Below are 12,503 nucleotides of genomic sequence, written 5' to 3' on the forward strand. Positions count from 1 at the left end.
ATTCTCTCTTTGATGCGTACTTGAAAGGGAATCGCGGTAGTTGTATTCATCGTTGCTAAGTCTTGAGCATAGTTTGACAAAGTACAACGACAATGATTCCCTGCAGGTACGCGCCGTAGAGGGAATCAGGCATTGGTCAGTCGGACAAACTTTTGAAGAAATGACCATTTCTTTGACTCAAGTTAGAACACAAACATACTGTAACAAATACAATGTTAATATTCTCTTTATTATTGACTTTAATTTCCTGCTTCCCCAATAAAAATACCACACAACAAGCATGGCAATACTAACTACAACATTGACATAACATCCAAGTAGCCACATTTAAGATTTAAATCTCATTCTCTTTTTTTCTGTTCTTGGAATGACTGTGATTGTGTGAAGGTCGAAAGGAATGTAGCACATTACGAAGAATGACGCATTGCTTTGCAACTGCTCTGACGAAAACGGATTTGAAGATTCTTGTTCTTCACTGTATAATGTTATTTTGTGTACTAACACATGATCACAGTTGGTCTTGAGATAAACTTCACAAGAACAGAATTGTATAAAAGTCTCTTTTGTAGCGGTTATTCAGGTTGTCACACGGCACTTCTAAGAAGCATTGCGTGACAAGCCAAAAAAGGTTACGAATGAGAGTATAGTAACGCTGACTCAGAAAAGATCTTCCATTTATTTTACAAATGATCATTCACCTAAGTGAAAATTTGAAAAGAGTGATGGGTCATTTTAATGAGTTTAGATGTTTTGCATGTTTCTCTTCAAAACACACCAAGATACGCACAAATCCAGTGACTTTTCATTCGAAATGAATAAGCTATACAAACACCTATGTATGTATTTCAGATATTCATCTACGATCCCTTCCCCCCTAAAGTTCTCCGTGCACTGTTTCCAGCCATGATAAATGGTGACCGCATATATGACGTATCTCTCCAACTCTGTAGCATTCAAGATTATTTCTTTGGTGAAGACTGTCAATGGCATCGTAAGATACCAAACAAGATGTATAAGTTACAGAATTTTAGGCAAAGAGTCATCAGAAGGCTTCACACTATCTCATATTTATCCACTGAAAAACCAACTTCATGTGAAAATTTGACTGGTTTCTCGTCATCTACTGAAGTGATCTCTGTAATCTGAAAAATAATTAATAAAGAAATGTTTTAAATTATGTATATTGGTACATTGATAGTATCATAAGTATTTTGAGCAAAGATCCTATATCTTGAACCTCTCGTTTTCTCAAACTGAAAACAGTATTCCTTGGTAACCACTGAGCAGCAATTATTTACTGTTGAGCACTTTCCATAAGGGGGACCTTCCTTAAGGGAATGCTTTCTGCAAGGGGACACCTCTGTAAGGGAACACCCCCAAAGGGGACACCCCTTGTAAGGGAACAGTTCCCATAAAAGGGGAAAACAGGAATTTTGACAGACTGTCAGTCATATTTAGGCCTGGGCCAAACACAAATGACCAAAAACAATAGGTTTTGCTCATTTGCATTAGGTTTGACTCATGTGAAGTTCGACATTTTGTTCGGGCCTAAGTGTTGACTGCAATGGAACTGAAAATCCAATCTTCATTGCAGTTACAGTGAAACAAACTCAACCGGGGCTACCCGATGCTTTTTAGCCAATCACAAGACAAGTTCAAAACAAAAGAAGAGTTCCTTGGTCAGGGGACCAATCACAGTGAAGGGCAATTTTAACTCTTTGCTTGACTAGATTCGGTGCAGAGGCACGCTAAAGTACCACTAGTCACTGACATTCTGAGTCCCCGACGGGAATCGAACCCATGGCCTCCCAGATACCAGTTGGGCGCTCTAACCAACTGAGCTATGAGAGACTCGTTGTGAGCTGGGCCATTTACTAGGTTGATATATGACACGCGTCCTGCATACTGCTAGGATCAACAATGTGGAAATCATTAAGTTTGTAGTAAATAATAAAGATGGCAAATTTTAAGCTCGGTAATAAATAATGAAGATGAAGTTTTCAACATGACACAAGCATGGGACAAAGAAAAATTCTGAGTCCCCGACAGGAATCGAACCCATGGCCTCCCAGTTACCGGTTGGGCGCTCTAACCAACTGAGCTACGAGAGACTCGTTGTGAGTTGGGCCATTTACTAGGTTGATATGTGACAGGCGTCCTGCATACTGCACTAACAAGGATTTGTGGAAGTTACCTTAAGGTCGCAGTATGATTTTCTTGATGAGAAGGTCACAGAAACGGGAAAGAAATCACCAGGGTGTCCTGCGATGCTAAATTCCATGCTACCACTCTTGTTTGATGTATCAATGACGGGCAGCTGCCACTCAAGAACAGAATGCTTGTGATCATAGTGGTACTCGCCATCAACTTCTCCTACAACTGGCCCACCGACACCATGCCTGCAATCAACACAGAATTACAGAAGATTACAATTCTCTTCTGCAACTCAGTTTTTCTCAGCTTCAAACGGATGCAAATGTCTTTAAATGGATAACCGAAACAAATGGCTTGTAAACAGAATTCTGCTTGAAAATGGAAAACCACTTGTGTACATTTTCATGTGAATGGTCAAAAAATCATTTCCATTCCAAAGCAAAGTAAGGGGCAAAATGAGGAGTCTCACTGAGTTGCAGTATGTATCTTACAAGTTAATACCTGTGTTACAAGTAAAGTAAGTAACAAAGGAATGTTTGAGTCAAAATCCATAGCCACTTCAAGATCATCAGTGGCCAGTGTTAAGACTCTGTTACTGTTCCTCATACTTTTACAAATCAAGCAATGATGGTACTGACTTGCCTTATTACTGAGGGTACAACTTAAATACAAGCCTCTGGGCATTTCTTATGGCCTATTGTCTATTGTTTTAAAAGCAAATCACACACATCATTCCAAACATTAGTAGGTGACTCCTGCAAACGAATTACAGCATCACCTACCAAAAAAGTTAGTGTATTACTAACAGTACAATGTACAAAATACTCACGGGACAGGAATTGAAATTATGACATCGTTTAGCTCCAGATTTTCTTGGAGAAGTTCATATTCTATGTTGACGTCACACTGTCCATCATTTTCTGAAGGCCAGCAGTTGACTGGTGGAAAGAGAAACAAATTAAAAGAAAATCAAACAATGCAAGTGTATGTAAGAAAATTAACAGAGACTCATAATAGCTAAAATGTGTACATGTATGTAGGTACAATAGCCTAATGGTTAACACACTGGACCCTGGATTAGGCCACTGTTGTGTTCTCGGGCAGGACGGTTTACTCTCATAGTGCCTCTTTTTACCCCTCTGACCTGCATTTGACTCAGGGTTGTCAAAATAAGCCGGCAACCGGTGCATTTCACCAGCTATTCTGAATACTGCGCCGGCTACTCCGAATGCTAGTAGGTCAGTTCTCAGCATGATATTGGAGAAAGTAGGACTTATAATTCATAGAACTGCTTTGAGGAGAGGCAATTTCAGCTAACTAGTGTAAAAACCTCAAATCCATTTTGCTCCTGAGGGCTTCGCATCCTGGACCCCCAACAAGGGTGCTGCCCATGTACCTAGCTGGGGGCCTGTCCGGTCCCCAGACCCCCTGCATGATGGGGAGCCTCCGGCCCCCGGTGCCGTCTACTATCAAAATATCTCCTGCTACTTGAAAAAACTTGTATTCCATTTTGCCCTTTTGACAAGCAGCTCTCAAATGGGCCTTGGTCAACTGGGCAAGCCAGAATGAAGTTACTTGTTTAGAGTACTGAGTCCTATGTAGGTTAAGGTTGAATCTTGCCTTCCTCCAAGAGTTATTCTCTTGCTACTTATTTTTCCACCCTTTTTAAAAACCCAACTTTTTTAATTCTAATCCAATCGGAATAGAAAATATCACTTTAAAATCAGTTTAAATGTGACATATTCTGTAAACAGCTTACTTGATAATGGCATTAGTGCTTCGTCTGTGCTTTGTAGTCTCCACTTCAGTACACCAATGTCGGAATTAAGTGGAAATGGTTTGTTTGGCTGCTTGAGTCCTATTACAGATTCTTGACTGAATAACTTCTTGTCTATGTTGGGATGTGTCTGCAAACAACAATTCAAATCAAAAGTTACATGTAAGGAAACACTGCAGGTTTGACAAGCATTACCCAGCCATCTAGTTAATCTTGTCATTTTTATGTGTGAGCTTTCAGATCTTAGCCCCTGACCAGTAGATTCACATATACATGATGAGATTTCAAAACAAATGGCTTATTTTGACAATCTGTCATGTTGACATCTCTGTATTTGCAATTGTATACAGTGATTTTGTTTGGCTTGTGTAAAATGTTAAACTTGGCTGTCTTAAACCTTTTATTTCCATTTTTAAGGAATGGACAATAAAATTAAATATGTAACATTGCTTTACAAAATTCTTGATCACATTTTTCCTTGGATTCATATTTTTCTGCTTAAAATCATTTTAATGGGTGAATATAAATTATACACACATGACTCGTGCATAAACAGGAACTCTGTTACTAACTGGTTGTTATTAACCAGTGCTTTTGCTTTTGTAAGCTTGAAAAGTACCTGCATTTGAAATCCTTTGTCATCATTGTTTTCCAAGTTAAGCCGTATTTTTCCAAACTGTGCATCTGCGACCCTTAGAAGTACAAGTCCTCTGATTTCCATGTTCTGCAGCCCTCCATCTCTACCCGCTGTCAATGTTATCTTCTCGTCAACTTTTACATGGACACTAGAATAAGGGAAAACGATATGCACTTTCAGTAAATTAATAATAATAATATTTAATATTTATATTGCGCATTTTCTATAAAATAATCAAATGCGCATTACAAACATTACAATAGATACAAATATAAGAACATACAGTATTACAATCTTAAGAAAATTAAAAACCAAACCTACACTATTTACATTTGGCTATAAGAAAAATAATTTGCAGAAAAAAAATATAAAAAATCTTAATATAAACTAACAAAATGCCTTGCTAAATAAAAATGTCTTAAGTTTCTGTTTAAAATCACTTTTAGTGCAGGCAGATCTAATGCTTATGGGAAGACTGTTCCAAAGCCGTGGCGTTGCTGCCAGGAAGGATCGATCTCCCATGGTAGCTTTTGTGAAACACTTTGGGGTGCTCAGAATAATTCACTTGTTATTTCTCCGTAAATCATAGCGGGATGGCGGTAAAACAGAAAACTTATATAACAAAGATTGTAAAATGTTCCTCGAAAGATCGTAAGTTGTGAAATGTATATGTTGTGGTTTGATTTTATCTTTGGTTTAAAATTTTTCAAACCAGTTTGATTTTTATTTCCATTTGTTTCAGATTATTATAATGAATATGAGACAATGAAAAATAAAAATCAAACTGGTTTAAAAAATTTTAAACCAAATGTAAAATTAAACCACAACATATAGTTACTATGCAATTACTGCATACCGTGCAACTATCCTTCAATAAACCAGTTAAAATACTAAATACTTAATACTAAATAAAACAATTATTAGTGATGATGTTGTAACAATCTTACCTTCCCATTTGTACTGAAGGTGTTGTTGTGGTTTTTCCAACCGAAGTTAATTTTGTCTTGGAGCTTACTACCTCTGAAAAAAAAAATCACCAATTGAGTTAGTTCCTCTTGAAAAAAAAACAACACAGTGTGCATGCTTTATGCGAGGAGTTATCTACCAAAACTAGTCTCCCTGGATAACATTTACAGTGATCAAGGGAAATATCATTATTATGGGGCCATCATTTCAATGGAAGCCAATGACAGAAGTGAAAATGAAAATAACATTTAGATTAATATTTTTAGACACCATCTAACACTTAGAAATATGAATTTTTAGAATGAATTTTAACTGTGAGTGGACATGTCGTGAATGACATTTGCCATAATTTATTTTTGAGCAATAACATTTTCAAAGGAAATGTGCCTAGTGAAGAAAAAGATGTTTTTCATCCTGGTGACAAATTTTAGAAACAAAAAGTGACTATAATATTTTTGCTTTAATCAAAACTATAACAAAATTCTCGAACGTGATTGGTTATCAGCAGCCCGATTTGAGCACTAATAGGACAGTGTACGCGTCATGCTTGTAATTGAACAGTGTAATAGGACAGTGTACACGTCATGCCTGTGTAATTGGACAGTACGCGTCATTTTGCGCGCGCTGTTGTTGTGCATTTCGTGGAGTAAACTGTTATGTTTTTCAATATTTTTAAAGGCGTTTAACCATTTCACCAAAGATAAGTTTAATTTGTTTCTCAAATTTAGTCATAGTTTTGATTAATTGGTAACTGGACTTCGTGTCATCCAATTCTGTCTGTAATCATACTCGTGATTAAAAAAATCGGACTCCCGGTTCGCGGTCGTCCGATTTTGTTAATCACTCGTATGATTACAGACCGAATTGGACTCCATTCAGTCCTATTACCATTATATATTTTAGTATCTTTTATGGTATTTTTGTTTTCCATCCTCACCCGTGCCCTCTGATCTCAGCTTGTCAACAAAACTGTCAACATCCTTCGATTTACTTCCTAACTTCATTGCCTTTCCACTGCCAGCAGTTCTGAATCAAAACAAAGCAAATAAGCAACTTGCCCACATGCAAACTGAAACCAAATTGAAACCTCAACATGCCCATAATATCAGTGTGGTAATCATGAACTTTAATGATTTTTAATTACTACAGAATTGGAGCTGGAGTTGTATTCAAAATTACAGTGTTACGAAATCAAACTGACAGAGTAATAAGCAGAGTTCTGATTCCACTTATGACTTCGTCACTTACGATCTAGTGAAAAATAGGTTATCGGAGTTGCAAGCAGAAAGGGAGCACTCAGAGAGCACAAAGCACTACTTGTACATGTACAGTAGCAATGTCATTGGTTTGTTCCTCTACTTCTTGCAACTCCAGCAATGTAGTTTTCACTGGATCATAATCAGCGTAGATATAAGCAGAATCAGAAGAAAATGGAAACATTCTGGTTTTTACAACTCTGATTCTGTTAAGCTAATGACTCCACTTTCGACTCCAATTTTTGATCTTCAGTAGGTCGTAAGCTCTCTAAGACTCCGCTTATGACTCCCGACTCCATTGCAAGTGAAAACCAGCCTTTAGTTGACTACTGCATATGGGGCTAACAAAAAGCAGTTGAATTCAAGCTTGCCATTTGGCCAAGCAACTCCACATTTTAATTGCATGCTTATATTTTTGTCCCAATAGACCAGACAACATTTTTTTCAAGCCCTGCTGCATCTGGCTATTGTCTCAATACCATGCAATATTGCCCCCTCCCCCCCCCCTCCCCCATGGTTAACATATGCTAAAAAGACTATACATACTAGTTATGCAACGCTTTCGAGTGGTATACTATGGAATATCCCACGAGTCACTTGTATTTTCTCGGTATACACACGAGCCTTTAGGCGAGTGTGTATACGAAGAAAATACAAGTGACAAGTGGGATATTTCATAGTATACCACAAAAAAGTGTTGTGTAACTATTTTATACCATGCCATAGAAAATACGCTTACTAAATTTCATCGAGAATAAGATCGCAGCGCAGGATGGGAAGGTTGGGTTGAATACCGTCGAATATACAACGGCTTTCCTGTATTCTGATTGGCTGTATTTTCTATGGCATGGTATAAAGTAAATTATATGTACATGTACCTTGTGGGATATGATGGTTTTGGAGGTGTAGGATCAACCACAGTAACATCATTAACCACAGGAACACTTGAATCACGACCTCCTCCACCACCAAAACCTCCAAAGCCTCCCATTGAACCTTTGAAACCTTTGCCTTTTGCAGCGGCTGTTCTGGCAGCTTGTAACTCTTTTGCTTTCTTTTTCATCTCTTCCTTGGCTTCACGCTCTTGTGTCTAAAATAATGTTTAGATTGCAAAGATATATCGAGAATTTCTGTAACAGTACACATGGGTATTTGAAGTGTAAAACAAGTCTCCACCCTAAGAAATGTCTTAAGCAAACAAATTGAAAACTGATCCCATGTAGTTGCAACTATGTTGCATATGTACATGTACATGCATATTGCAATATGCATATTGCAATCTCGAGGTTAAAGAATAGAGTGCTGGCCAATCTCCTGGAGAAAAGGGGGTTGCATTGTAGTGCACCATTCAGGGATGTCACTAAGGCCAGCTCCTGGCTAATTTTTCCGGCTGATAGAGAACTTACATATAAATCTGGCTGAAATTTCCCATGAAAACAAAGACTTGGGTAAACTATTAGAGCTGCCAAGGCCAAAAAAGCCAGTTGGGCTTGTTGATGAGCCAGCTTAGTGTTTTGTTACCTACATTCCTGACCTTTTCTATCACACCTACTGGCCAAAATTGTTGGGAAAACTTGTTAAAAATTCTGGGAGGAGGGATACTAGGCTATCATAATTTAGGTGTACCCACCCCATCTAGAGGTAGTGGTGATGCACTCACAACCAGTCAAAATAAGTTCTAGGCTTATAAAAACAGACTTGGGATACAGCCGATCAGGCCCCAGTTGTTCAAAGCAGGGCTCGAGACTAACTTTTTGGCTAACTAGCCAAGTGGCTTGTGACAGCTTTGATTTCACTAGCCAAAACGTATTTTCTACTATCCACAATTTTAAGCATAGTTCTTTTTTTAGGGGGGGGGGGGGGTGAAAACAATGTCGGATAATGTTTAAACCTTTAGCCGTAAATGTTCCTTAAATCTTCACGTTTTTTCCCCTTAAAAATTGGGCTTTGTTCTTCACTATAAAAAATTGTACATGTACATGCGTTTTTGTCAACTAGAATTTTGTTTAAAGCTTCACATTCTATAATGTCAACAGTTTACTTGTTAGTTAGAATTATTCTCCGAGAGGATTTTAATAAATGAGGTTTCTTGCCACTAATGCCTGATTTTTTCACTAGCCATTTTGGCTAGTGAAAGGCCAAAAGCTACTAGCCAAAACTGCATTTTTACTAGGCTTTGGCTAGTTGGCTACCGTTAGTCTCGAGCCCTGCAAAGGTTGGATTATGCTATCCACCAGATATAAATCTCTTTCCAGTGATAGCATAGTTTGTTTTGTCAACACTTATCCACTGGATGTGAGATCCACTCTATGAACAACTGGGCCCAGAAGGTTAAAAACAATACCATCAGGCTCTGAGGCCTCTAGTGGCACACTACTGTAGGGTATCTTCCTCACCCTAGAGCTAAAATTCTATTAATTAATGGATATTCTAACTTATCCTTCAATGAAGTTAGTTAATGCACACTTTATCCGCAGAAACCAACCTGTCTGACAGCTCGGAACACCTTCTCCTCGTGACTGTCCATCTCTGTGAATGTTCTTATTTGCGCGAGATTTACATTTTCCCGATAGCCAAGAGCAACAATCTCATCAAAAGCAAAGATCAGTGAGAAGGCATTGTCGACTACCTCGGATTCTTCCATTACTTTGCAGTATTCTGGAATCTAAAAACAGGGATAAAGATAGGTTTTTAACAAAGGACATCTAAGAATGATATCAAGACCTCTATTAAAATAAAAATTTAACTTAGGAAGTTTTGTTCCTATTATATCAGAGATCCATGATCACCTTAAAGTGTAGTGCATTATCAATTCCTCCAAGTCCTAATTTAGGTGACCATCAACAATGTATGTATCAGCATGAGAAGCAACAACAATTCCATGAATACAAAGTACAGTATGTAAGTGGTATTCAGAGCCCCGGTTGCATTTAATGGTGACCCTGGCTATTCATTCTTCTCCTAAGATATTTTTTACAGTTAAACCTACCATAAATGGACATGACTTTGTATGTTGTGGTTCAATTTTACCCTTGGTACAAATTTTTGTTATTTTCCTTTGTTCTAGTGTATGGTAATATGATAATCAATATAAAACAAAAGAAAACACTAATAGTTGTACCACAGGTAAAATTGAGCCACAACAGACACCCTTGGAACAAAAGAAGTGTCTCCTTTAGAAAAGGTTCCCTATGAAAGGTTAAACATACAGTGTTTGTATTTGGCTGGGCGCATGTCTTGAGCATGACTACGTGCAATGACAGTTGGTACCAAGACTGATACATTACAATGTTATGTTGACTCTTACCACTCGAGAAAATAGTCTCAAGGTCTCTAGGTCCTCTAAAATGTTGCTGGCTTTAGTTGTAATGAGAAGCATGTAGAGTTTCTCAAGCGGCTGGTACACATATCTAACACTTTCTGTTTCAACAAATGTGTGTTGTTTCCCGGTATTCATCAGTTTCGGAAATGCAGCGAGAAGACCCTCCACACGTGACCGTGTCATTTCTACAAACTGACGCGATACTATAGCTGTGGAGTAATGTACAAAATAAAGTTAAAGATCATGTTATTACTAACCAACATAACAATAATAACTAAAATGATAATAATAATAATAATAATAATAATAATAATAATAATAATAATAATAATAATAATAATAATCCATTATTTCGACATGATTGGTTGATTGGTTTTCCAGGTTGCATTTTTTATAGGTTTTGCCAAAGATTTTTGGCATGGATTTATAAAATTTGTGGTATACTGAAGTGAAATTGAATTCTTTTGAATAAACTAGCCTGTCAAAACCAGCACTCGGGTTAACCTATTTTATATTACCAGGCGTATCCAAACAAATGTTCAGTAATTGAACCAAATCGAACACCAATAATGATATTGTTCGATTGGGTTCGGTAATTGAATATAATCAAACTCACAAAACAATTTGGTCAATCGAACAAATTTGAACATTCAATTACCAAACAGTCGACAATCGAACAAAATCAAACGTTCAATTTCCGAAAAATCGAAATCGGATTGAGTTTGATTGTGTTCAGTTGGTTTGAAAATCACACTCACAGCAAAATAAACGTTTGATTGTGTTTGATTACCAAACCCAATCGAATGATTGCTCAAACCCAACTGAACGACTGGTGTTCAATTGGGTTCAATTGATTTTTGGTTCAATGTTATTCGATTGGATACGCCAGGATATTGGAATGGCATTGAATTTTGATAATCTTGGCATATCTTCAGCATAAGGTGTAAATGGAATGCACCCTGGTTAGTTTTCAAGCACTACATGCTTTAAGGATTCATGTACTAACTAGAATTATTGTTCGATAAATTATAGTATAATTATTGTTCCATATATAGCTGCTCACTACAAATGCAAATCTACAAACAATTATACATAAGCACAATATAGCAGTGCTTTCGTTTCTACATTGTATAGTTATAAATTCTCTAGGATATATATTATTTTTAACACTGATATTCAAGTTTAGTTATAATGAAAGCAAATAACCCGCAACAAAACATATCTTTGACACGAAATACACAAATAAAAAAAGGTCAGCGTACCCTTTCCTGTCTTGGTGCATATTGCAGCGGCGAGAAGAACCTGTAGAGAAATTGTTAAAAGTAAGATAACCCCAGCATTTGTTTCCGCGATATACAGAAACGATCCCCGGGCGAAGCAATGATCTTTAACTCATAATTATTAAACTTTTATTTCAATGGTGATTCATCGTTTTCACTTGTTTCATTCAGCGGTTTCACGAGGAATTATTAATACGCTAAACAGTCTTCTTGTAGCGGAAAAAAATATTTCGACCGTATTCGGTGAAAGAGACTCGATACAACAACTTTAAATTGTCTGACATGTGTGTAAAATGTCTTCTTATGGCATCATATGAGATACTTGTTCGGTGAATTAACAATGCGATCACGTAAATTCCTGAGAGTAAAAAGTACATAAACGCAAAGAACGATAAATAAACTTACCATTTTGATTACAAATTGCTATTTTACAGTAAATCAGGCCTCTCAGAGGCCAAAAGTATCGCTATTTTCGAGCCTTCTTCGCTCGCCACGTCCTCAAAAGATTCGTGGAGGAAAGCCACAAAGAATTCTGGGAAATGAGATCCTGCGCATGTGCGTGATCTTCTCCTCATTTAGTACCTAGGTCCCGGCTGCTCAAAGTGGATTCCCTGATCAAATCCGGTGAGATAGACTGGGCCAAAATTAGTTGGTTATTTCCGGATCTCCGTCGGAAATAAGTTTCCACCCGTACCCCTAATACGAATCCCCGACCGGACTTGCGATAACTAACTTAGATAATCTTGATAGGTCTTGATACTCACACGGAACTCTGATTTTTTTACTTCTTATTAAATACGAAAACTGTTTTTAATTAAGAAAGTGAAAATAAATTAGTGTGAGCACTTCCCTGACTCGTACGTTTATATAATAATACATCAAATGCTACAATAACTTCACGGTCTACGAACTAAAGATATTTGCGGTTTTCAGAGCATTGTATCCTAACTTTACTTTTAAAATTCAGTCAATTAATAAAACACAGAAACACTTGAAAATAAAGATGTATTTGAAATATAAAACTGCCTCACCGAAATTTTCATCGGGTATAGGAAAGAAATTAAATAAAACTTGACTGAAAGTTGAGAGCTTGTTCAACATAATCTTTGTT

At 37.2% G+C, this 12,503-nt stretch overlaps 1 protein-coding gene across 1 annotated transcript; it reads right to left on the reverse strand.

Moving 5' to 3' along the window:
* Positions 1-208: 208 nt before the first annotated feature.
* On the reverse strand, positions 209-11,924 carry LOC144664058 (coatomer subunit delta-like). Its single transcript, XM_078525182.1, has 12 exons — positions 11,798-11,924; positions 11,375-11,414; positions 10,098-10,321; positions 9,276-9,455; positions 7,669-7,880; positions 6,472-6,560; positions 5,516-5,588; positions 4,551-4,716; positions 3,914-4,061; positions 2,984-3,092; positions 2,195-2,399; positions 209-1,142 (listed from the first exon to the last, which is right to left on the reverse strand). Exons 1-12 carry the CDS (start codon positions 11,798-11,800, stop codon positions 1,053-1,055), a joined length of 1,539 nt encoding a protein of 512 aa, XP_078381308.1. The 5' UTR covers positions 11,801-11,924; the 3' UTR covers positions 209-1,052.
* Positions 11,925-12,503: the final 579 nt, after the last annotated feature.

This window comes from Oculina patagonica, chromosome 8 (assembly GCF_052425735.1).
Source record: "Oculina patagonica isolate OP01 chromosome 8, crgOcupat, whole genome shotgun sequence".
NCBI classification, from domain to species: domain Eukaryota; kingdom Metazoa; phylum Cnidaria; class Anthozoa; order Scleractinia; family Oculinidae; genus Oculina; species Oculina patagonica.

What these genes read in the sequence shown, in the direction of transcription:
- LOC144664058 (XM_078525182.1), bottom strand. An exon ending in TGTTCCGAGCTGTCAGACAG is followed by an intron (nt 7,881 to 9,275) that starts GTTGGTTTCTGC and finishes ACATTATTTTAG; the next exon opens with ACACAAGAGCGTGAAGCCAA. An exon ending in AAACCATCATATCCCACAAG is followed by an intron (nt 6,561 to 7,668) that starts GTACATGTACAT and finishes GTTTTGATTCAG; the next exon opens with AACTGCTGGCAGTGGAAAGG.